Raw genomic sequence first — 27,679 nt, 5'->3', positions numbered from 1 at the left:
AATTACTGTGATTCAAGGCACATATTTTGCAGTATATTTTTATGACAACCAAAGCACACTCCTATTTGCGAATCTACTGCCTATTGCCAATGAGAAAGAACTGACCATGATCAGAGAAATCAAAGGTTATGACTTTAGATGGCCAACGCTAAGCAACAACAACAACAAAATGTCAAATAATCAGCCTAAGTAATGATCTCTGAGTCAGAAAAATATGAAGCCAAGTCTAGGAGTAGAAAAAGAAATTTAAAGTACAGATTAATGAAGAAATGAATAAAAACTGTATTCAGCAACACTGAAGATAAAGGAAATTCTTTGTTCTTAGAAAGAAAACAAAATCAATAAACCCTTTGCTAGATCAAGCAAAAAGCAGGCTCAAGTACATAACATCACCAAGAAGAGGAACATATTAAAACTGCTACCACAGAAGTAGAGTGGATCAGGGCTGTCTGGACAAAGTGGGTTTTCCACTGCTTGTGATATGAACTTCCCATGCAGATGCCACCTCAAGTCCGGGCTGCCTCACCTTTTCTCTCTTTTTAAAAAATAAACACTTATCTACTTTTTTGGAAAGCCAGATTTAGAAAAAAAAAGAGGTGAGACAGAGAGGATGATCTTCCATCTGCTGATTCACTCCCCAAGAGGCCACAATGGCTGGAGCTGAGCAGATTTAAAGCCAGGAGCTTCTTTCACGTCTCCCACACAGGTGCAGTTTCTTTACCCACTCAGTTACTGCACCTGGTCCAGGTGCTTTATTTCTGATGCAGCTCTCTGCTAGTGCACATGGAGAGTGGAGGATGTCCCAAGTGCTTGATTCCCTGTGCTGATATGGGAGAACTAGGAAAAAGCTTCAACCTGGACCTGCTTTAACCATTGTGGTCATTTGGAGATGATATAGCAGAAGTAAGATCTCTGTTTGTAATTCTCCCCTGTTCTCTATAGTTCTGCCTTGCATGTCAATAAAATCATTTTTTAAGATTTTTTTATTGCAAACTGAAATATACGGAGGGGAAAAGACAGAGAAGAATATCTTTCATCTGATGATTCACTCCCCAAGTGACCGCAATGGCAAGTGCTGAGCCAATCCGAAGCCAGGAGCCAGGAACTTCCTCCAGGTCTCCCACATGAGTGCAGGGTCCCAAGTCTTTGGACCATCCCCAACTGCATTCTGAGGGCACAAGCAGGGAGCTGGCTGGCAAGTGAGGCACACGGGACTAAAACTGGTGCCTATATGGGATCCCAGCACATCCAAAGTGAGGACTTTAGGTGTTAGACCACAGGCACAGGCTTGATAAAATAAATCTTTACTAGAATAAAACAGAAATGCAAGTAGGGACTATCAACAGCAGTTATAAACAAGTAAATTGTTAGAAATGCTTAATTTCTTGATACTCAGTATTAGTCTACAAACTGAATCACAAAAAATTTAATAACTTGACAAAACAAACAGGCAGTTAACACTGAATCAGGAAGAAATCTCTTCAAACCAAAAGTCAATACTAGGTACACTCACTGCTAAATTCTACCAAATTAACACCAGATTTTCTAGAATTACTCTAAAAAAATTAAAACGAGGAGACAATTCAAAAATTATGCTAATCCTAACAATACTGTGATTCCTAAACTAGACTGAATCAGCAGTAGGAAGATCTTCAACCATGACTGTTTAAAATAGAAATAAATAAAGACAAAAACAGAAACAAAAAAAAGATGGGATTGCTCAGTAAAAATGCAATCTCCCTTGCTGTATAATTAGTTCTCTCTATATTTACTTAATGCTTCTTCTGAAATAATTTCTTATAGTCCAGAAATCTAGTTTAAAAGTCACTATAATATCATTGACCAGTATACCTGATAAAATAGATGTAAAATTCTTATCATAGGGCCCGGTGGGGTGGCCTGTGGCTAAATTCCTCACCTTGCATGTGCGAGGATTCAATATGGTCACTGGTTCTAATCCCGGCAGCCTGCTTCCCCACTTTCCCGTTGGGAAGTAAACCATCAGATGGAAGACTTTCCTCTCTGTCTCTCCTCCTCTCTATATATGTGATTTTGCAATAAATAAAATCTTTAGTAAAAAATTCTTATCATAATACATGTAAAATAGGGTCTGGCGCCATAGCGTAGCAGCAAAAGTCCTCACCTTCATTGCTCTGGGATCCCATATAGGCACAGGTTCTAATCTCGGCATCCCCACTTCCCATTTAGCTCCCTGCCTGTGGCCTGGAAAAGCAGTTGAGGAAGGCCCAAAGCCTTGGGACTCTGCAGCCATGTGAGAGACCTGGAAGAAGCTCCTGCCTCCTGTCTGCAGATTGGCTCAGCTCCAGCCATTGCAGCCACTTGGGGAGTGAACCATTGAAAGGAAGATTTTCTTCTCTGTCTTTCCTCCTCTCTGTATATCTGCTTTGCAATAAAATAAGCAAATATATTTTTAAAAAAACATGTAAAATAAATGCAACATCACATCAATAAACTCACATGTACTAGCCAAGGTGTACGTAACTAGAAAATGTAGAAAATGGGCCAATAAATGAAAATCAATAAACCAAGTATTTCACATAAACAGGATGAAGGACAAGTATCATTAAAACCGCCTTATAGAAAGCATTCAATGAATTTCTACATTTATTTTGTAATAACATAGATGAAAGTTGAGGCAATCTACAAATATATAAATATACCCCAGTATACCTCAGTTGAGGTACATAGAAATAAGCCTCAAGAAAATTGTATCCACAGATAACAAACCTATAGCCATCACACAACTGAATGCCAAAAACAAAAGCATTTCCTTTAAGATATGTAACCAAATTAGAATTATTTTGGTGTTATGTAATTTAATATTTACCAAAATCATGTAGGCAAAGAAAGGAAAGAAAAGTCACAGAAATAAAAATGAAGATACAGACCTTATTTCATGGCTTCTCATTTATGGAAATGTACAGTGATGGAATAATGAGGTCTACCATATTCAGATATGGGGGTACAATGCAAAATGCATCCCTGCTTCTAAACAGAAGATGGGCTCCCAGTGAAACCGTTGGAAATGTGTAGACAATGGGATACTGAATTGTTTTACACTGTCTGTATGAGCAATGTCGAGGCACACTTAAATAAGAAGCTGATGGGATTGTGACTCCATATGAAGAACTCTTCTATTATAGCAACATAGGGAAAATCTGTTGGGAGGTGGGTATTTTGGATGGGGGAATCCCAGTCTATATGAAATAGTACCACTACATTCAAAAATTCAAAATAAAAATGTAAGAAAAAAATGAATACTAAATTAGTTTCAATGCTAGATTTCCACTGACTTTTATTATTAGTGAAACCTAACGAGTGTCAAGAGACTGTATTAAGCCATTAAAAAGAACCAATTTTTATTTGTTACAAAATAGATGAAACTGGATAAAAAGAAATTAAGCAAATGGAGAAAAAACATGTTATGCTATGTAAATGTGACAAAATACCTGCAAACTTAGAATGGTGATTATTACAGACTGAGAAGAGTGAAGCCTGGGGAAAGGAAGGAGGTAGAACAGGGAGCAAAGAAAGTGAGACAGAAGGAACAAGATCCAGAGATCCAAACCAGTGTGTGGTGACTACAGTTCACAATATGGTAACCTAATGCAGGAAACTGTAATGGAGCACCCCATGTGCTGTAAAAACAAAGATAAGCAGAAAGAATGGTTACCTAGTTTACTTAGCTTATGCAGAACCTATACTTAAATACTGCACTGTACCCTGTAATAGTATTCAAGTACATGTTGATCAAAATGCACTGGATTTTTAAAAAATCAGAATCATCCATGCACACTAAAAATGATCTATTTAGAAAAAATTAAACACCCCAGCTCTAGGCAGCTGCCTAGTTTGCATTGTACCTAGGTAAGTGTTACACAGGTGGGAGAAAAGCAGCTAACACCTGGTGGGCGTCCTGGGCCTGGTTAATGCCAAATATGTGTTAACTCTACCAGTGTGTCACCATAGCTGCACATTCTTTTTTTTTCCTTTTTTTAAAGATGGGTGGGAGGAACGTTCGGACTGTGCTGATGGAGCTGCCACCAACGTGGTGGCTGCTGGGGGGACTTGAGTCAGCTCACATTCAATGCTTGGAGCCCAAACAGCCCTCAATGCAAAATGGTGAGTGAATTCTGAGCTTGAGGGCTGCCAGAGCACCGACTGGCACCAGGTTTCTCCTGTTAGCAAACTGAGGGCTAGCTCTGGAGTCTTAGGGGGTGGAATTACTACCTAGGGACATCCAAGGTTAAAGCCACTGCACATGTAGGTAAGGAATGAATCCTGAGGGACTCCCAATGACAGGGTGACTGTACTTGCAGCTAAGTGAGGGGACTGAGACACAGTGGTTTGGAGAGGAGAGCTGTATGGGTCTGAGACATGGTGGTTTGCAGGGAGAGCTGAATGGGTCAGACTAATATACCAGCCTGATATGGGAGTCCTGAGTAGGGATTCTTAATAAGGAATATTGCTGACCACCACATGCTAGTCCACACAAATGTGAGGGCTGGGGATCTGTCTGACAAGGTTAGATCCCAATGCCTGACTGAATGTCGGAACAGGGATGGGTCGTATTAGGCAGGGCCATGACAGCATGTGAGAGAACCAGGTCCAGAGGTAGATTCTGTGAGAGATATGTGGGCCTAAACCTGTGGAAATACAAGTCCCACTGGTTAGCTCAAGAGCTGGGAGGGTGAAGGGTTGAGCTAGATGTGACCATATAACCTGTCATCACTCACGGGTATAGGGACCAAGAATAATCCGGGCAGGTCCAGGCTGCAGCACCAGCATATGCATCCTAAAATAAGCAGCACAGCAGGCTGGGCCGCAAGTTTCATAAGCTCATACAAGGCCAAGATGGAGAGACAGACTATGCCAGTCAAGGGCCTAGCACCCAATGACATGAGTGAGATCTGGGTCAGGGAGTGGGCAGAGTGGGAGAACTTGGGAAACTCCACCAGCTGAGTCATAGCTCCTGCTGGTAAGCACATGATCCAGGTCTGGTGGTTGGGCAAGGTGGGTAAGGTAGCTCCACCTGTTAGCAAATGTGTGGGTTGGTTTTGGAAGTGGGCAGAGCAGGCAGAGCCAAGCAAATCTTAGCTCACCGGCAAGTGCAGAAACCAGGCTGGAGCACAGGTCATTCCGGGCTAGGCTGTCACACCACCCACTTTAATGAGCCATGGATGGTAACAGACTGAGCAGGTCCAGGCTACAGTACCCACCAGCAAGAGTTAGGATTTGGGGCATACTTGGTCTGGCCAGGCTCCAGTATTTGAAAGCAAAGGTCAAGACAGGTGAGGGACTATGCCAAGCTGAGTCAGAGCAACCAGTGGCACAGGTAAGATATATGGCTGGGAACAGGCCTGGTTGGAGAGCTAAGGGGACACCCTGGCTGGGTTGGGGTTCCCACTGGGGAGTGTGAGGGCTAAAGGAGGGGATGTTATCTGGTCTGGACATGGCTGCAGTTTCTTTTGGCACAAGTGTGGACTAGGTCCGGTGTGTGCCAGACTGAGGTAGACTACAGCATCCACTGGTGCTCCTGAGAACAAGGCTTAATGCAGGATGGACTAAACTACATCTCTGTACCTGCTGAGCTATGTATGAGCTGTGTCTGGGTGCGGAGCACCCTGGGCTGGGCTGTAATACCCAACAGAAAAAAACAGAATGGGTTGAAGGCAAGTCAGGAAAGCCATTGTTTCTGCTAAGACAGGAGATGGATGAAGTAGGGCTGGACCAAGAACCCACTGATCTGGCATTGGAATAAGTTCTGAAGAAGGAGCTTGTGAAATTACTCTGTGGAGACATAGTCTCTGCAGGTGAGTGCAAGAACAACAAGGAACAGCCTAGACATAACCTTCAGCCAGGTTATGGTACACAATGGCATACCTTTGGCTCAGGTCTGGGGCAAACCAGGTTAGGCCAGTTCATATCACCCAGTGGCAAATCTGAAAGCCAGAATGGTATGTGGATCATGCCGAGTGGGGGCACAACACTACACAATTCACATTAGGGATAGGACTCTGGGGTTGTTTGGATTGGCTAGGCTGTAACCCCCACCAATGCGAGCGTGAACTGGGGGCAAGCTGGGCCGGGCAAGGCTGCAGAACTCAATGGCAAATGCCAAGGTGAGCTATGCTGTGCCAGATTGGGTCACAGCACATAACCATCACAAGTGAGACCCATGGGAAAGCAGACCAACTCAGTAGGTGTGGGGGTTCTGCAGGGAGTTCCCCTATTGAGCCATTACTCCCACTGGGGAATGTGAAAGCTGGTGTTTGCTCAGATCAGTCCAGGCAGGGCTATAACCACCGTTGGCCTGCATGTTTAATGGAACAGGGAAAATCCAAGGTGGCAGACTGTACCTTCTGGTACGTGCATAAGCCATAGTGGGTGAGGATTGGGTTGGTTGGGTTTTGCCACAGCATCACCTAACAGATGATGGTTCCAGTGGGGGCAAACTGTTTCAAGCTAAACTGCAGAAACACCAGGAGAGTGCAAGATCCAGGAGTGGGAGAGAGACCATGAGGGAAATAGTGAGCACCTCTCTGATAGACTGCAACACTCATTGGTTTGTATAGAAGAGAGGGCTGGAGACAGATCTGACCCAGCAATATCAATCACCAACATGTGCATAAGCTGATGGGGGTGATGGAATGTGCTGGACCCTCTGTTGGCATGCACACACAAGAATTAGGTCTTCATCACATCAGATCAAGTTTCTTTGGGGATCCCTCCTCACAACCAACTGAATCACTGGATTCAGAACTCCAACAATGGAGAGAACTGCAGGTTCCATGGACTGACCATGGAGGGCATTGGTCAGAGCCAGGCCTCCTCAGTGGCTTTGATGGAGTAGTGAACAGCATATTCAGGTGCACATGGAGGATATGGCAATACATTGGAGCATGCAGAGGGCATTGTTACTATAACAGAGCACGAAGAACAGAACAAACCAATCAACTACTCCAGACAAGTGCTGGTGGTGAATATGTGGGCAAACAGAGACTCTAAGATGAATTAAATCAACCAGTGGATTCTGGACAGATTTCATCGTGCTTGGAATGATGAGATCGGCAGTAATTCAGATCTGTTGAACTATCAAAACCTCATGAGCAGGACCCTCAGAGCATGCCCCTAGGGCATCAGGGATCATGGTATGGCTGGGAGGCTGGGTGTGGCTTCTCCCTTTATCCCCTCCCTTACCCTAGATACAGGAAGGAAAAAGAGAGAATATGGAAATGGTGATCTCACCTAACTTTGTGTAGCCTTGGCCAACCACCCTAAACAACAATGCAAAACTCACCAAAACTAAAAAATAATTCAAAAAGAAGAAACTAAACAGACCCCAATCTACAGAGTATAAAGTATAGTGGGTTTTTTTAATTCCTTAGAAAAACAATTTACTTACTTAAAAGTGAGAATTACAGAGCAGCACTCAAAGCCAGACAGAAAGAAAAACCTTCCCTCCACTTGTTTACTCCCCATGTGGCCACAAGAGGCAGCAAGGTCCAGGACAAACCAGGAGCCTGAACTCCATTCTGATCCTCCACAGGGGTGCAGGCATAAAAGAAACTGGGACATTTTCTGCTATCTCCCAAGCACATTAGCAGGGAAATAGATCAGAAGGTGAATATCAGGGACTTAACTGGTCCTTATATGGAATTCTGGCATTGCATGCAGCAGCGTAACATGCTATCCCAGAACATGCCACAAGGATTATTTAAACAAACAAATCTGGTAATCAAAAGTCAGTGGTTTCCACTGAACTTCACCCTCATCCCTTGACTGATATACAATTCATGCTATGTGGCATTTTGTATAATGTAAATATCACTACTGGAAAACTACTTACACAGATTTTACAATGTCACTATTCAGCTGACAGGAAAAATGACAGAAAAACATGTTTTGGGCCAATTTTTTTCTGAATGCCTGTACTAGCTATGGCTCTGTCAGACTGACCCCTGATCCCCTTGTGGCATCTCACATGTGGGTGGGACATATGCAAGTACTTATATCACCACCAGATGCTTCTCAGATGCATTGGTAGGAGGCTGGATTGAAATGGTGGAGTAGTCAGGACTAGAAACAGGTGCACTGTAATTATATGCATTCATCCCACCATACTGACACACTCTTACACTGTTTTATTCATTTTCTTTGTAAAGATTTCTTTTTTATTTCAAAGTCAGGCATACAGAGATGGAGAGACAGAAAGAAACATCATCTGTCCAATAATTCACTTCCCAAGTGACTGAAACAGCCCTGTGCTGTGCCAATCTGAAGCCAGGAGCCCAGACACTCTTCTGGGTCTCCCACTCGGGTGCTGGGTCCCAGGGCTTTTGGACCATCCTTGACTGTTTTCCCAGGCCACAAGCAGGGAGCTGGATGAGAAGCATGGCTGCCGGTATAAGAACTGGCATCCACATGGGATCACATTGCAATTCGAGGAGAGGAATTTAGTTGCAAGACCATGACATCAGGCCCATTTTATTCATTATAATACCACTATCAAATTGCTGTCAATATATCTCAGGGCCAGGAGTGAATCATTGGAGGGAAAATCTGTCTGTCTCTATTCCTCTCTGTATATCTGACATTGCAATAAAAATAAATAATTCTATATATATATATTCATATATATATGAAACAAAACATGGAACGTTTCAATCAGCTTTGATAGCTCCAATGTTTTATCAAAATTTTATCTTCTTTATCTCATTTTTTTTCACTTTAGTTTAAATACTGTTATAAAACTCCTAAAATACAATGTAAAGCAAGCTGAAAAGTAAACAAAGAACTTACTGAAGGTGTGCTGGTGTTCTTGAGTCTGGGAAGCATGTAGCAGGCTGCAGGGCTACACCTGCAAGAGAAGGTGGAGACAGGGAGTTATGCATTGGTCTTGATTGTTCCTAGCCTCTTCAGTGGTTCCTACTGTGCTAAGCAACATCAAGTTGGAGGCAGACACAATGGGTGGAGAAATAAAAGCCATCCCTGGGCAAGAATAGTGCTTTACAAGTTATAAGGAGGCATCCTTGAAATAGAATCAATAATTTCAATAATTGGCAGTGATTGAAGTCAAGTAATCATTAGGTTAGTGCAAACAATTACTATTTATTTGAAAATAATGTTACTGGGACCAGCACTGTAGCCTAGTGACCAAATTCCTCACCTTGCACATACAGGAATCCCATATGGATGCTGGTCATATCTTGGATGCTATATTTCCCATCAAGCCCCCTACTTGTGGCCTGGGAAAGCCGTCAAGCACAACCCAATACCTTGTGAGACTGCACCCGTAGGGGAGACTCACAAGAGCTCCTGGCTCCTGGCTTTCACTTTGGCTCAGCTCCAGACACTGTGGATACTGTGGGAGTGAGGTAGCAGATGGAAGATCTTTCTGTCTCTGCTACTGTAACGACTATTCAATGAATATTTTTAACAACTTAAAAAATCATAATGTTACTGCAAAGCACTAGTTTTTTCAACAACTATTATTCAAATTACAAAATACCACAGAAAAACCATATTGTCACTAAAACGTATGTTTCAGAAAAATAGCTGCATGGTATTAAGTACTTCAGTATTTCTACATTCAAAGTAATTCTGTCTATAACTATATATGAAAATGGAATATAATATTTATTTGATAAAGTTTTCTAGTAATTGTTCCCAATGAAAGTCCCTAAGTCTTCAGTAACACTTCCCAGTTCCAAAACCCTCAACAACACTTGGCTTTGCCATTTCATTTGCCTTAGCCCATAGGATATTCATAAATATGACAGCAACATAGTTTGAGAAAACTTTTTATTTTATCTGATTAAATACTTACATTATGGCATCAGTGAGAGAAAACCATTAGATTTGAATGAGTGAATGTCATGAACCAGGAAGCTGAGCTGCTGTTTGGGATAGATCAGATCTGATATGCAAATGCCTTATTTATGCCTACTAGCTATGTAACACTTACAATGCAGTATCCTACTATTGTGCCTGGAAAACAGTAGGTAGGTTCCAAGGACCCCCTGGGAAACCTGGATGGATTTCTGGTGCTGGACTAAGCATGGCTGACATCTTGGGAGTGAATCAACCCACTGATGGAACATCTCTCTTCTCTCTGCAATATACCATTCAAATATACATTCTATTTATGAAAATGATTACAAAGAAACATACTGTGCCTACAACAACTCATGTTAAGTTGATTGTGGATATATTTTGGTGAGCAATAAAGAATTGCATTTCAAATTCAATCGAGAGAACTTCACAAAGACACTTCTACAACTGACATTTTTATATATATTTGGGCATTCTACTTCTTTTTCCCCCTATATTTTATTTTTAATTTAATTTTTTTTTTTGCATTTAACTTTATTTATTTCATTTTACGACACAGTTTCACAGGCTCTGGGATTCCCCCAGCCCCTCTAAGTGCCCCTCCCATGTTGAACTCATCCATATTGTTACAGTAGTACAGTTCATATCCAGTCATGATTCCTTCATTGTGAGCATGGGCCATGCAGAGAGTCCAGCATCTTATTGTCCAGATAAATTCAACAGTGTCATTGGGAAACCATCCCTGGCCTGAAAGTAGAGCTGGCAGAATAGCATCCCCTTCAGTGAAAAGCCACTACCCTTCCACAACCCTTCCAAACTCATTCTATAAATCCAACATCACCTTAATCCCAATACCACATAGAGAATTAACAGAGAAGGAAAACTACAGACTGATCTCCCTGATGAACATTGCTGCTAAGATCCTCAACAAAATCCTAGCTAATGGAATTCAAAAACACATCAGACAGATCATTCATCTGGATTAAGTAGGATACATCCCGGGAATGCAGGGATGGTTCAACATTTGTAAATCCATAAATGTAATACACCACATTCAAAAACTGAAGAACAAAAATCATATAATAGTATCAATAGATGCAGAAAAAGCTTTTGACAAAATCCAACACCACTTCATGCTAAAAACTCTAAACAAGGTAGGCATAGAAGGAAATACCCACAACACAGAGCAATATATGAAATACCCAGCATCATACTGAATGGGGGAAAATTGGTACCCTTTACACAGAGATCTGGAAGGAGATAATGGTGCCCATTGTCACAACTGCTATTCAATATAGTACTACAAGTACTCATAGAGGCTATTAGATAAGAAAAAGAAACCAACGGAATTCAAATGGGAAATGAAGTAGTCAAGCTTTCACTATTTGCAGATGATATGATCCTATACATAGAATAACCAAGAGACTCAATACACAGACTGCTAGAACTTAAAGGAGTTTGGTAGAGTGGCAGGGTATATTTAATTTTATGATACAATGTCATGGGCTCTGGGGTTTCCTTTATCCCTTGGCACTGCAATATTCTATGCAGTATGACCAGCAATGATCTAACACATTACACCACAATGCAAGCCCCAAAGGTTAGGCTTTTTGACTCATTACTACAAAAAATATTCCCATGTACCTTTGGTGTTTAATCACAGATTTTTTTTTAAAGTATCCATTTCATAACCCATTTTTTCAAAAGATAAGCACATTAATGGTTCCTTTCCCAAAAACTTTGGACCTGCAACAATCACTGTAATTCATGTCACTGATGTGTGACCATCCCTTATGGTTACACTTACATTCAAATGCAAAATACCCTATAGAGGAACATCACATTTAATGTGGATTGGAGTTTGACATAGTAAAATACACTTGAAAATTTTGAAATGATTTATTGCATTCTTTTACAATGTCAAAAATCACTGAAAAACTTACCAGAAAATTTATAAATTAAACTCATTGTCCTTCAATTATGACCATCACCACCATCAACACCACCATCAATTTTCAACTATTTTTACCTTCTAAAACCTATTGGAATTGATCATAGTGGTAAGCTTTCTGCTTGTGATCAACACAATCCAGAGTGCCTGGTTTGAATGCAAGCACCATGCCTGATTCCATTACAGCTGCCTGCACAAGTCCAGCCCGGGGCAACACTGAAATGTGAAGTTCAAGTACACATCTCATTTATGTTGAATACTTAGATTTAACACATAGCTTCTAACTAGTAACAATTATTTATTTACTTGAAATGCAAAAAGAGTTTACATCTGGTGGTTCATGCTACCCACATTTACAAGAGCCAAGCTGAGTCAAGCCAGAATGAGAGAGGAGGAACTCCTTGTTTCTTATAAATTTATTATTATTATTATTATTATTATTATTATTATTATTATTATTTTCGGAAAGCCAGATACACAGATGAGTCAAGCCAAACCTAGAAATGAGAAATTCTATCCATGCTCCCATAGGGATAGTTAGAAACCCAGTTTTGTGGGATATTTTTGCTGTTTCTCCTGGAAGTTGCTAATTAGAAGTAGCCAAATACTCATATGGGGGGAATCAGGAACAATTCTAACAACCTCATAACAGGAGGTCATATGCATTGGGGGGAGGGACCCCAGAGTGGAGCAGGCGGACAGGAGGAGGCTTGTATCCCAACACTGAAGACTTCCAGTTCCTTACCAAGAACCATCAGTACAAGCATCAAGAAATACATCCCAACTGCCAAGGAGACCACGGGGAAATTGAGTGCCTTCGGAAGCCAGGAACTCTGAGGTCACCCACTCCCATTTGGATCTACCACCTGGGATGGAAGAAGCCCAAATACTGACCTTGCAAGGATCCAAGGTCATCGGAACGACAACCAAGAGCACTGAGTGGTCCGCAGAATCACAAGAACAGTAAACTTTGGGACTAGGGAGAGGAGCTTTCTCTGGTCCTTGCCTGCTTCCAACTTTGGGTCCCCACCCTCTCTTTCAATGACCATCAGCATCGCTCCAGAAACCCCTCAAAACTAATAAACAAACAAACTAGAATAGATAGATAGAGAACAACAAGGAACGCTTAGAAACAGACAGGAAATGGCCAGTGGGGATGTACTTATAACTCACTGAGTGGGACACTAAGATTAGTCACTCCTCACTGTGGTATTAAAGTTTTCTCTGCACACCCCTCCTAAAACTGTTCACCTAAACTGTTGACATATGTCATGTTAGAGTTATAGAGTTAGACTACCCGAAAAACAGCCAGGTTCAGCAAAATCATGCTTCAACGCTGTGAAATGCTGAATGCTGAAGTCAAAGTAGACATGAGACAGCTGAATAGTAATCTATAGCCATTTTAAGGTGTATAGCACCCGGTTGTAAATAAACTAATAATTGAAATGTCAATGTAGAAATCACAGGATGGGGTTCAGAACTTGCATTCTTTTTTTTTTCTTTACCTCTTTTAACATATTGGTTACTCAATACCATGTCAACCAATTCCATAATGCTATGAACTGTTACTGATGTAATGTCGGGACTTTTAATTGATCAGAATGATACTCTGCCAGCTCTACCTTCAGACCAGAGATGGTCTCCCCAAGAAACCGTTGAACTTATCTGGACAATAAGATGCTGGACTTTATACTTGGTACATGCTTGCAATGAAAGAATCTCAACTGAATTTGAATTGTGACAATGCAACACAGTGGAGGAATCCACCATGGGGGGTTTGGGGTGTGGGGAAGGGGTGGAGGGAATCCCAGTGCCTATAAAACTGTGTCACATAATGCAATGTAATCAAAGATTAAAAAAAAAAAAAAAGAAAAAGAAGTAGCCAAATCCTGAGCAAGAATTCTTGAAACATAATATGGGTGATGACATCACTTGATAAACTTGCTGTGTTGCCATACATGACACTTTAGTTCCCAGTTTTAATGTAATCTAATATGGTACAAGAATTTGGATCGGGAACCAGCTTCTGAGAGTACTCTCTCTCCATGCTCTCTGTCCTGGCCTCTAAAACAAAAACACACAACAAGATGGCACCAGCATCCTGTGGCTAAGCATCCACCATCAGTGCTGTCATCCCATATGGGTGCTGCTTCAACTTGGGCTGCTCTGCTTACAATCCAGCTGCCTGCTAATGGCTAGGAAAGAAGTAAGGATGGTCCAAGTCCTTGAGCACCTGTGCTTATGTTGGAGGGCTGGGATAAACTCCAAGCTCTTAATTAGCACCAGCCACCTTCAGCTAGTGAGGACAGTTAGGGAGGGAACCAGCAGAGGGAAGATCCCTCTCTGTCTCTGCTTCCTTCTCTGTAATGCTGCCTTTCAAATAAAAATATATTTTAACATAATATATATTTCAAAAAAGAAAAAGAAAAGAAAATCAGTCCTCTCTGGATTTCTGCCTATTACCTTTAATACTTCCAATCCAAAGTCACTGCAAATGTGCTGCTTCTACAGAGATTCACCCACAGTGGACTCTGCATATGGTGAAGATGGGATCTAGGTGTCCTCAGGATCAATAAAGAGCCTCATCAGTTTGGCAGACCCTGGGCCCATACCTCTCAGCACCACTCAGCCTGAGCATGGTTCTGGCAACAGGCAACTGGGCACAGAAAAAGCAGAGATGTCATCTGCTGGCAGTCAGCAGGAGGTGGAAGTCTGTGTTCTCAGATGCAATTGCCTGGAGTGCAGTTTGCACTTGACCTGGTCAGGATGTGGAGGGGAAGAATGAGTTCTAACTTCAAACATCACTAAGTCTCCCTGCCTCGATCAAATCTTGAGTTTTCTTCAAATATGTTTTTTTAAAGAAGGTAATTACCAGAAACTATAGTTACTGTGAATGTTTCAAAATGCCTTATGTTCCTTTAGAAAAGAATGCCCATGGACACAGGAAACATCACGTGAGGGTACAGCAAGATGGGGACTGTGATTTGGCCAGGGAGTGACCTCAGCAGAAAGCAAATCTGTTACCATGTTGCTCTTAAACTTTCAATCATTAGAAACACAAGAAATGAATTACCTAGCTTCAAGAAACATTCTATATAGTTTTTTTCTGACAACCAAACTTTCAACTATACTTCTTCCTGCCAATGAGAAAGAACGCACCATCAGAGCAATATAGAAACCAAAGGTTATGAGTGTAGATGCCTAACACTGAAAAGAATAACAGCAACAACAAAAAGTCAAATAAACAACTGAAGTACTGATCTCAAAGGCCCAGACAAATAAAAAAGCATCTAGGAGTCATGAAAGGAAATCAGAATTAAAGATTGGTGAAGAAATGAATAAACTAGATCAGCCAATACTGAAGACAATGGAAATACTGATTCTTTAAAAAGTCAAAATTAATAATCCTTTATCTACATTAAGAAAAAGTAGGGCCCTGCACGGTGGACTAGCAGCTAAAGTCCTCGTGTTGCAAGAATCAAGATACCATATGGGCACTGGTTCTGATCCTGGCACACCTGATTCACATCCATCTCCCTGCTTGTGGGCCGGGAAAGCAGTCGTGGGTGGACCAAAGCATTGGGACCCTGGACATGTATGAGAGACTCAGAAGAAGCTCCTGGCTCCTGGTTTTGGATCAGTGCTGCTCAGGCTGCTGTAGTCACTTGGGGAGTGAAGCAAAGGACGGAAGAGCTTCCTCTCTCTCCTCCTCTGGGTATGTCTGAGTTTCTAATAAAAAGAAAATAAATCTTGGGTCCGGCGCAGTGGCCTAGCAGCTAAAGTCCTCACCTTGAAGGCACTGGGATCACATATGGATGAAGGTTCTAATTCCAGTAGTCCCACTTCCCATCCAGCTCCTTGTTTGAGGACTGAGAAAGCAGTCAGGATGGCCCAAAGTCTTGGGACCCTGGGCGTGTGTGGCAGACCCAGAAGAGCTCTGGGCTCCTAACTTCAGATTGGCGCAGCATGGGCTGTTGAGGTAACTTGGGAGTGAATCATCGCAAAGAAAAATATTTCTGTTTCTCCTACTATATATATATGTATGTATATATATATACCTGACTTTGCAAAAAAGAAAAATAAACCTTTAAAATAAAATAAATCTGAAAAAGAAAGAAAAAAGGCAGACTGAGATACATAAAAGTAAAAATGGAACCTATTAAAACTGCTCTCACACAAGTATAGTGGAATCTCCCCCTTTATCCCAGATAGAGAAAATAAATGTGGAAATAAAAGTCTTACCCACTTTCCTGTAGCCCTTTAACCTTTCTGCCATAATTAATTATGTAAGGATTGTCAAAAATAAAGAGAGTGAAAAAAAAAAAGGAATATAATTGATCACGGCTGTCTGGACAAAGCGGGTTCTGCCACTGCTTGTGATGTGACCACTCCATGTGGATACCACTCCAAGTCCTGGTTGCTTCATTTCTGATCCAGGTCCCTGCTAATGCATGTTGGAATTCAGAGGATGTCCCAAGGGCTTCAGTCCCTGTGCTGATGTGGGGGAACTGGAAGAATCCATTGACTCCTGGTTTCAACCTGGTTCTGCTTTAGCCATTGTGCTCACTTGAAGAGGGATGAAGCAGATGGACATCTCGCTTTCTAACTCTCCCTCTTTCTCTATAACTCTACCTTTCATACTGATAAAGTTGGCATTTACTGGAAAAAAAAAAAGAAAAAAAGAAATACAATGGATCACTAGGGATTGCCAAGCGTAATTATAAACCAATGAGTTGTTCATCATTTCTGGATACTTAGTATTAGCCTACCAAAGTGAATCAGAAAGACACTAAAAACCTGACAAACCAACAGTAAGTAACAATGAGTCAGAAATACAATCTCTTCAAACTAAAGGTCAACACCAGGTGTTTCCACTACTAAATTATACCAAATTAACTTCAAATTTTCTAGAATTGTTGTAAAACACTGAAAGGGAAAAAAAAACAGTTCCAAACTTACCCTGGGCTTAACAATATTTAAACTCCAAAACTGGACTGAATCAACAGTGGGTGACTTAACTTACATCTGACTGTGTTTTAAACTGAGAAACACAATGCATTTGCTCAGTCAAAACCCAATCTCCATTGTAGCATGGTTAGTCTTCTGTGCATTTGTTTTTAATGCTTCTTCTAAAATAACTTCATACCCATAAATCTAGTTTTAAAAAATCATAAATAAGCATGCTTGATAAAAAAAAAAGGTACAATTCCTTACATACTACACATAAAGTGAATTCAATAGCACCAATCAATGCACACATGATAATCAAAGCACATCTAGCCCGAGGATGTAGAAAACGGGGCAACAAATGCCAATCAACACACCAAACCCTTCACACAAGCAGGATGAAGGATAACATTGTTAAAACCATCTTACTGAAAACATGCAATAAAATGCTTCATTTAATAACATAATAATTTGAGCAAACCTATAAATATTCAAAGATAACTAATGGAGGTATATTGATATATTTCTTCCAAGATACGCAATCAAATAAGAATGCCAACTTTTCATGGTTATTCCATTTAATATTTTCCCCAAGAAAATAAACAAGGGAAGGAAATAAAATGCACAGAAATAGGAATCATGAGACTCAACTTTGCTTGCTTTTAAATTCTTTTTTCCTGATTTTGTTAATAATGAAACCTAATGAACACCAAGACTGTACTCAGCCATTAAAAATAATATATTGTTACTTGCTACAAAAGAGAGGTAACTGGATATGATAAATTCAGGAAAATGTACAAATAGATCTAACGTGTTTTATATATATATGTAAGTCAAAAACTCATAGCTGCACTTTGAGTGGTGATTATTACAGACTGAGAAGAGTGAGGCCTGGGGAAAGAAAGGAGATAGAACAGGGAGCAAAGAAAGTGAGACAGTAGGAACAAGATCCAGTAACCCATCCCAGTGTGTGGTGACTACAGTTCACAATAGGATAAGCTTATGCAGGAAACTGGAAGGAAGCACACTGTATGCTGTAAAATCAAAGATGCATAGAAACCCTGGTTACCTGGTTTACTCATCTTAGGCTGTATATGTACACAAATACTCCACTGTACCTTGAGATAGTATTCAAGTACGTGTTGATCAAAATTCTGTAGAAGTTTTAAAAATCAGAATCATCCCTTCACAGTAACAGTATCTAAAAAAATTAAACTGTCTCTATCTACAAGGAATAAAAAAGATTTAGTACTTTTTAAATTCTTCATTGTATTTTTATTTTGTAACGTATTTATTCATTTTCACTGAAAATTCAGGTTGACAGAGAGACCAGAGAGAAAGATCTCCCATTTGCTGGTTTACTGCTCATCTGGCCACAACAGCTGGAGTTGAGCTGATTTGAAGCCAGGAGCCCAGAGCTTCTTCTGGGTCTCCCATGCAGATGCAGGGTCTCAAGACTTTGGCCTGTCTTCTACCTTTTCCCAGGTCCCAAGGAGAGAGCTGGATAGTAATTGGAGCAGCTGGGACAAGAACTTGTGTCCTTACGGGATCCTGACACATGCAAGATTAGGACTGTAGCAACTAGGCTATCATGTTAGGTTCTTTATTTCCAAGAAAATGTAATCTTCATTTTATTTTCTTTTTAGCTTTATTATCATTTTATGATAAATTTCCATAGGCCCTGAGATTTTCCTTACCCCTGCCTTTTTAATTACTTAAAAATCATTTATTTGCTTAAATGTGAAAATTACACAGCAAGAGCCAAAGACAGACTGAGATCTTCTCTCCACTTGTTTACTCCCCATGTGGCCTCAAGAGGCAGCAAGGTTCAGGCCAAAACCAGGACTCCATTCTGATCCTCGACAGGGGTGCAGGTGCCAAAGTCACTGGGATATTTTATTCTATCTTCCAAGTACATGAGCAGGGACTACATAAGAAAGAGAACATCACACTATAATTGATGTTTCTAACATTCTTTTCACCAAATAATAGAGAAATTAATCAAGAAGTACAATGTGATTTTAGGATGTCAGGTCATTCAAAGAAAAGTGACACCAAATGGTGGTACAAGCATTCACTTTCTCCATTCTGATACCTATTAACATATAAATCTTTATTTTATTTTATTTTTTTTTTAAAGATTTATTTTATTTTTATTACAAAGTCAGATATACTGAGAGGAGGAGAGATAGAGAGGAAGTGGAGCTGCCGGGATTAGAACCAGCGGCCATATGGGATCAAGGCGAGGACCTTAGCCACTAGGCCACGCTGCCAAGCCCTAACATATAAATCTTTATTCAAAATGATACTACCAAAACTGAACAAAATTGTTGCACTTGATACTAAGTAAAAAGAATAACAAAAATTACATATAGGACAGGTGAAAATAGTTGAGACTATACCTGAACTTCTCAAAAAATGTGGAGTATACCTGAATTTCTAAGGAAATGAGGCAGGGCTATTTACAATTGGATTTAGATCATCTGCAAATATACTTTACAGACTCTAGCGAAAATACTCAAACAAAAATTAGGAGATACAGCCTTGGTCTCTTAATAAAGAACAGAATATGCACCATCTAACTATTCAGTTAAAATGAGGAGATGTGGGCATCCAGTAGAGTGGATGAGAAACTGCTTAGGAGACGCTCACCCTACACTGGACTTCCTGTGTTTGTGTTATGGCTCCACAACAAATTCCATCTTGCTGCAAACTCACTCTCTGGATGCAAGCAAGAAATTTCTCAAGTATGTGAGTTTTTGCACCTGCTACAATGGACACAGATTTAGTTCCGGGCTCCTGTTTTGCCTTGAACATGTCACAATCTTCCAGGACTTTAAGGAGTTAACCAGCAGATCACTCTCTCTTCATGACTTTAAATGAAATATACTAACAAGAATTATTTTTAAAATGATGAGAAAAAAATAACTTCAAAACAAGAATTGGCATTGACATTTGGTGCAGCTTTTCACAAGCAATACTGAGGACCACATACTTCTTCCCAGTGATTCTAAATAGAGCAGTGCATTCTTCAAAGGAAAATCTCATAGAAAGGCAAAGGAAAGTACACACTGAATGACAGTAATGAGTACGAGTTAACACAACAGTATAACTACTCAGTCAGTGGTACTGCTACTTAGCAATGTGATTAGAGATCTCAGTTAACACTACATGAAGAATATAAAGTCAATCCAAATTCTAGAGAAACTCAAAATATGGGTAAATGGAGGAAATGTTAGACTGTAATCCTTCTACCCTGCCCATACTTCATACACCATCAGAATTTATCCACTATGGGGCCCGGCAGCATGGCCTAGCGGCTAAAGTCCTCTCCTTGAATGCACCGGGATCCCATATGGGCGCCGGTTCTAATCCCGGCAGCTCTACTTCCCATCCTATACTGCTCCCTGCTTGTGGCCTGGGAAAGCAGGAGAGGACAGCTCATTGCTTTGGGACCCTGTACCCACATGGGAGACCTGGAAGAGGCTCCTGGTTCCTGGCATCGGATCGGCACGCACCGGCCCATTGTGGCTCACTTGAGGAGTGAATCATCAGATGGAAGATCTTCCTCTCTGTTTCTCCTCCTCTCTGTATATCTGACTTTGTAATAAATAAATAAATCTTAAAAAAAAAGAATTTATCCACTGTGTGTAATGTAAATTTTCCCATATGCAAAACACTTGTAATGAATTAGCATATGAGAAATAAAAAAGCAAAAAAAAAATACTATCATCATATAAAAAAATAAAGCAGAGCCTAGCATTGCAGTGTAATATGTAAAGCTACCAACTGCAAAACCAGCATCCCATATGGAATCAGCTGTTCCACTTCCAGCCCAGCTCTCTGTGAATGTCCTGGGAAAAGCAGTGGAAGATAATCCAAGTGCCTGGGCCCTGATCACCCACATGCAAGCCCTGGAGGAAGCTGCAGGCTCCAGGACTCAGCTTGGTGCAGCACTGGTTATTTTAGCCACCTCTGTACTGAGCCAGTGGGTAGAAGAGCTCTGTCTCTTATTTTTTTAAGAAAGATTTGCTTATTTTTATTGCAAAGTCAGATATATACAGAGAGAGGAAGAGAGACCTAGAAATATTTCCAGTCCGCTGATTGATTCCACAAGTGACCACAATGGCAGGTGCTGTGCCGATCCTAAGCCAGGAGCTCTTCAGGGTCTCCCACACAGGACCAGGGTCCCAAGGCCTTGGGCCATCCTTGACTGCTTTCCTGGGCAACAAGCAGGGAGCTGGATGGGAAGCAAGACCCCAGGGATTAGAACGAGTGCTCATATGAGATCCTGGCACACTCAAGACTGGGACTTTACCTGCTAGGCAACCCCACCGGGCCCTGTCTCTAACTTGAAATCTCATTTAGCATAAAAAAAAAAAACATACAGAAACATTAAAAAAATAAACAAAATATATTTTAAAGATTTATTAACCACACCATATCACTTTTAAAAATTCAGTTCAGGGCCCGGCGGTGTGGCTTAGCGGCTAAAGTCCTCGCCTTGAACACCCTGGGATCCCATATGGACGCCAGTTCTAATCCCGGCAGCTCCACTTCCCATCCAGCTCCCTGCTTGTGGCCTGGGAAAGCAGTCAAGGACGGGCCAGAGCCTTGGGACCCTGCACCCGCGTGGGAGACCTGGAAGAAGTTCCTGGTTCCCGGCTTTGGATCGGCGCCCACCAGCCATTGCCATCACTTCGGGAGTGAATCATTGGACGGAAGATCTTCTTCTCTGTCTCTCCTCTCTGTATATCTGACTTCGTAACAAAAATAATAAATAAATCTTTTTAAAAAAATCACTGTAAGAAATCACAAGCATTAATTACCAGACAGCACTAGAATTTAGTCACTTCTGGGGATGGAAGATCAAAGAGATCAAGGCCTGAACTGACAAAGGCTTTTTTCTCTATAGACGTGCAGTTTATACTGTTTACAATCTCACTGAAAACTTGGCAGAGAAAAAAGCTGTCAAGGACTTGGTTTTCTTTGCATGACTCTGATTCCATGCAAGAGAGAAAAGATGTGACATCCCAATCAGGGCACAACATTCCCCTCTATGTGAGCAAACTGGAAATCAAAGCACCAGGACATGACAGAGAATGAGCTCTGGGAAGCAGCCTGCTTACACTTCACAGGGAGACCCACACTCAGCAGCTTCCCCACGTTCCCAGGCCTTGGGGATCACTCTCACTGAGGACACAGTGCCCAGGCGGGCTCACTGCACTAATGGAGGGAATCCTAAGCAGCCAGAAATGTGACAGTGTGGACCTGGGAACTCCTCACAGCCCACAGTGTCTCCTGCAGCATCTTAGCTCTCAGATGCAACCACACATTTAAGATCAAGTGAAGCTGTGGCCTCTGTGATTTTTTTTTTTTTTTTTTTTACGCCAGAGGTGTTAAGTTTGCTTAATGTCAACTTACTACCAAAAACTAATCACACACAGTTCTATTACTTCATCATCTGCAGTTAGTAGAGGACTCAGGGTCAAGGCTCAATCTCTATACACAGGTGCAGGTTAATGTTAGTGGACAGCAGTGTTAGCTCTTTCAGGTCTTATGTCCCCTTTAAGAAGTTATGTAGGGGGCCAAGCACAGTATCCTAGCAGCTGAAATCCACTGCGTGCAGGGCGAGGACCTCATGTATGTGCCAGTACTAATACTGGTGACCCTGCTTCCCATTCAACTCCCAGCCTGTGGCCTGAGAAAGCACTTGAGAACAGACCAAAGCACTGGGCCCTTGCACCCACACAGGAGACTAAGAACAGCATTCCAGGTCCCTGGCTTTGGATCAGCACAGCTCAGGCCTTTGCAGTCACTTGGTGACTGAATCAATGAACAGATTTTCCTCTCTGTCTCTCCACCTCTCTGTATATCTGCTTTCCAATAAAAACAACGTTTAAAAAAGACCCTTGGCCCAGATAGTGAGCACAAATGACAGTAACTCTTTATTAAACCAGTCAAATACACCCACAACTTCAATTATCCTTTCTGCCACCAGAATTAGACCACTGCAAATATTCCCTGAAATAACTTATGAAACCAGTCACAAATACACTCACAATTTGATAAGTGCTCTAGCCCACCAAAATTTTACCTTCACAAAGATTCAATCTTGGTACATATTATCCTCTGACTAAACCAACGTGGATGTAAAATGGAACTGCTGTGTTTCCCAAGCTCACTAACCTAGGATGTACCTGGGCCTTTGCCAAGGTTTTACTCCCTAGGTAGCCAAGGCTGAGAGAACCCAGAGTGCATCAATCATTTCTCTAGATGACATTAATATGTCACCAAGGAATGGAGCTCTGGATGGGTAAAGAAAATATTAATATTCTGATGGATTAGCTATATAAAATAGATGGAACACAATAGATGCCGTCCAGTTTTAGGGCATCAGCTGTCACTCTGAATGGCAATCCCCATTGTACTGTAATTTTTCAGAAAGAATGAGTCAGAGGACCAGTTAGTCATAACTATTTATGACAAAGTGTTGCAAAACTCAGAGAAACACAACGAATGTAGTGAGGACCATGTAACTATTTTAACGGCGGAACTCAAGTTGAGGACATTCTAATGAATTGTATGCACTTAAGTCAGGAAAAAGGAGATGTACTAAGACTTTTGAAGCTTCATTTAGTGTTTATCTTATTGACTGAGCAGACTTCCACTCTGACTTCCCACATGCCTGCAACAGCCACAAGACAGAAAAGAAGTCAGGTTTTTCACACTGCTACCCAAGCCACTGTCTGCTGCCTTCGAGCCTGGGCAGTAGCTGCACACTGTATTTGCACAGAACTGAAACCCAGGCATTCTGATGGAGACACAGGAGTCCCAATGTCATCTTGTTTTTTTTTTTTTTTTTTTTTTGAGATTGTGTGGCTGCAGGAATTAGAACCCAAAACCATTTGGGAATCTCGTGCATTCAAGGTGAGGACTTTAACTGCTAATTTATCTCGCAGGAGTCCCAATGTCATCTACTGTCACACACACCCACACAGGACAGTGATGCCTTCCTGTGCTGTGTCAGGTGGCCATTCACTGCTTTTCTCCCACGCCTATTGTTCATAGCTAACAGTGCTCCTAAGGGCTAATGCTTATTTTGTGACTCAGAAAAAAAAAAAAAAGACAACTTACTGAATTGTATCTTGGAGGAAATAGTGACTCCTGTTGTGATTTTTCAGGGCAGAGAGCAGCACTTGGCATTGACGCAAGAGTTCTGGACATTCAGAGATTTATTTCCTGCCTTAATGCTCTCTGCTGAACCTTATTCCCTCTACAACTCATGGGGACATTTAATCCCAAATATGAGAATTTAAGGAAATGGGGGACAACATGCCAGAAGCCATCAGGATAAATCAGTAGTGCTGCCTTAACAGCTCCTGCGTCAGGTTTTTCTAGAGAAGCCCCTTTGCCTGAGTCCCCGTGCACTCCGTTGGCTTGTCTACAAGGTCGCTGTGCCACCCCAGGCCTCTGCCAAGCACAGCGCCAGCACCACATGTGCCCCTCAACCTTGCAGCAAAACTCGGAGGAAAACAAAGCTGTTTGTTCTAACTGCTGGAGTCTGTGCTGCTCTGGTGTCAGCAACAAGAAAACTGCCCCAGACCCTTAGGAGGAGCTTAACTGAGGACTGAGCTGGGGGTTCGAAACGCTGTGACTCAACTGAAAATATACCTTTACATAAATAAAAAGGAAATCCTGCCTAACATGAAGGCCGAACTGTCCCTGAGCACACCCCCTCCTCACTGCACAATGGCTTCAACTGGGAGTCCTAGTGTTCAAGGTCAGTGCTGCAGAGTGAGGACCCCAAGTCCCCCTCCTGGCCCCCGCCCGCCCCGGGGCCTCAGGAGATGCTCTCACACACTCACCCTTCCCAGCTTCCGACGAGTTGGGGGTCCTGCAGAGGCTCCTGCGGGGAGGGAGCTCACAGGGCAGCACTGGCTCAGCCACCTGCGCCTCTCCACCAGCACAACCAGAAACGTGGCTATGGCGGCGCCCACAACAACCTCCCGCCTGCTGCCACAGGGCTTCCTGGGCGTGATTGGACTGACGTCACAGTATGCGCAGCCAATCAGAACCACAAAAGTAAGGTAAGATTCTGGAGGGAGGGGGAGTGAGGGGCGGGGCTTCACCTCAGGCTGGAAGGGGCCTCCTCTCTTGCAGCTTGAGCCTTCCAACAGCAGGGGCCGCTGTCGCGTCTCACATCAGTCTACCTCCTGGCCTCTCCTTCCCTCTCTGCTTCCTGGTCATGTCTGGAAACCTAGAAACAGATGGCAGGAGTCTCAGATGCACCTCACTGAATGTTCAATAGATTCTGGGACTTTTCTTCTTTATATTGGCTTTTTTCCCATTAGTTCATTTGACTTTTTTAAATACCGATCTGGCCCAGCGAGTTGGCCTAGTGGCTAAAGTCCTTGCCTTGAACACACCAGGATCCCATATGGGTTCCAGTTCTAATCCTGGCAGCTCTGCTATCTGCCCATCCAGCTCCCTGCTTGTGCTATGGGACAGCAATAGAGGACAGCCCAAAGCCTTAGGTCCTGGAGGAAGCGCCTGGCTCCTGGCTTTGTATTGGCGCAGCTCCAGCTGATGTGATCACTTGGGGAGTGAATCAACAGACAGAACATATTCCTCTCTGTCTCTCCACCACTGTTTATATCTTACTTTGCAATGAAAATAAGTAAATTTTTAAAAAGTGTATAACTGAAGAATATTTGAAAATAGGATATAAAGTGATCTTTTCAATCTCATTTCTCTGACTGTTGTTCAGTTTCTGGTCAGTATTTTTTGTTTTCAGTGTTCCATTTCTGTTTCTTATTAGTACATAGTAACTTAATGGTATGTCTTATATCTCCTGCCCAGAAATCTTGTTGGATTCTCTCATCATTTTAAGTTTGGTTTTCCACAAAAGGCCCATTAGTGTACATTGATAGTTTTGCTACTTAAAACATGACCATCTGCTACAATTTCCTTTCTGTGTTTCATTTCCTGATTATAGATTCACAACAATGTGTGAGAGACAAAGCAAAAAGAGGGATTGCACTGATTCAATCGAGCAAAAGAAAACCTGCAGTGACATATGTAATTCATATTATATTCCCTATGTTATGTTATGTTATGTTATGTTATGTTATGTTATGTTATGTTATGTTATGTTATGTTATGTATTTTTGTGACTTAGTTTCCACAATCTATGGCTTTTGGTTTCTGCTTTAAAACATCTTTAGGGATGTTTTAAAAATTTTTGTTGGAAAGTCAGACATACAGAGAGGAAGGAGGAGAGAAAGGAAGATCTTCCATCTGCTGATTCAATCCCCAAGCAGCCACAAAGGCCAGTGCTGTGCCAGTCTGAAGCCAGGAGCCCAGAGCTTCTTCCAGGTCTCCCATTGGGGTATAGGGGTCCAAGACTTTGGACTGTCCTCAACTGCTTTTGCAGTCCACAAGCAGGGAATTGGATGGGAAGCATGGCTGCTGGGATTAGAACTTGTGTCCAAATGCAATCCCGGCACATACAAGGCAAGGACTTCAGCCATTAGGCTATTACAAGGGCCCCTATTTTAATACATCTTACTCATAAGTATTTCAGAAAATCCTCTCATAATCTTGTGAATGATTACAAGTTTTATGAAGGATGATGTTTATAGCCCAGAAATTGATTATTTGCAAGGCATTTCTTTTTTGATGACTTTTTCCAAGGTTTAAGCTTTTTCCTTTCTCTTTTGTATTTCACCCACACCCACCCCTAATCCAGAGGGATGCAGGACAGGACAAGCTAAGTAACATCTACTTACAACAAAACAAAACAAAATGTTATTTTGCAAACTTGTTCAGTAACTTGCTACAACAGAGCCCTCCAAAGGCAATGGATATTCAACCAGATATTTCTACACCTTAAATTTTGATTTAGGGCCTGGAGTGTTGGCCTAGTGGCTAAAGTTCTCATCTAGAACATGCTGAGACACCTTTTGGTCATTAGTTCTAATCCAGGCAGCCCTGCTTCCAATCCAGCTCCCTGCTTGTGGCCTGGGAAAGCAATGGTGGATGGCCCAAAGCATTGGGATTCTGCACCTGCAGAGGGTCCCATCACTATACCCGCTGCTCCAGGGTGGACCAGTCTGTCCCAGTCCTCCTGCATGGCACTCTGCCTGAGTTCCAGGGCCAGACCCACCCTGCCACACACTGTATCTAGCACTCCTGCCTTGTCCCCTGCTACAGGGACAGGCCTACTTGGAGGGAGACCCCTAACCTGCAGTCCACCTGGCCCTCTGCTCCACAGGTGGCTTGAAGGCAAACTGAATCAGTCAGCTCTTCCTGCCATACTGCACCTCTAGCACCAGTCAGGATGGCACTCCAGGTTCAGGCCAGCATAGATGGAGCTCACACTCCCCTAGTCTGCCTGCTGTGCGCTCCAGAGCTTCAGGGACTAGGTCAATGATCCCACGCCTCTAGTCCTCCCACTAATCCCACTATTCCAGGGTCAGGCAAATTCTGCCTGCAACCCACTCCGAACCCCTCAAACACACACACACACACACACACACACCCCGCACAGGCTGCTCTGCTTGCTGCAGACCAGGTAGGCTCTTCCAGCCACCCAGAGCCCTCAGCAGGCTGCTCACTCACCTGCCACTCCAGGAACTTGCCCTGCAGAGGCAGCTCTTACACCGTTGCTGAAAGGGCCTGCTGATTCAGCCGGTGTCCCCCCACACACACCCCTCCCATGCCCCCAGCCTGCCTGCTGTCCATTTTGCTAAGAACCTATCCTCCAACCTCCTGTTGCCTGCTTGCATGCAAGTCACTTCAGGTTCAGGTGGACTCAGCTGGTGCCTCACGCACCTCTAGGCCTTCCTCCTCCACAGCCCCCTCCTGCGGTTCTAGGGCAAGGTCTCTTCAGAGGTTGCTTCATGGGTCCCAGCATGCACACCA

At 42.3% G+C, this 27,679-nt stretch overlaps 1 protein-coding gene across 1 annotated transcript in view; it reads right to left on the bottom strand.

Moving 5' to 3' along the window:
- Positions 1 to 24,770, bottom strand: part of LOC131480430 (zinc finger protein 569-like) — a 33,313-nt gene extending 8,543 nt beyond the window's left edge. The window contains exons 1-2 of the mRNA XM_058665262.1: positions 24,622 to 24,770; positions 8,824 to 8,881 (exon numbers count right to left, since the gene is read on the bottom strand). Of these exons, the coding sequence (XP_058521245.1) occupies positions 8,824 to 8,859 (36 nt within the window). The 5' untranslated portion in view covers positions 8,860 to 8,881; positions 24,622 to 24,770. The remainder of the gene's footprint in view (positions 1 to 8,823; positions 8,882 to 24,621) is intronic.
- Between the last annotated feature and the right edge of the window lie 2,909 nt (positions 24,771 to 27,679).

The sequence above is a fragment of the Ochotona princeps genome, chromosome 6 (assembly GCF_030435755.1).
Source record: "Ochotona princeps isolate mOchPri1 chromosome 6, mOchPri1.hap1, whole genome shotgun sequence".
Taxonomy (NCBI): Eukaryota; Metazoa; Chordata; class Mammalia; order Lagomorpha; family Ochotonidae; genus Ochotona; species Ochotona princeps.
The sequence above is the reverse complement of the archived record's forward strand: the minus strand, read 5'-3'. Positions and strand labels throughout refer to the sequence as shown.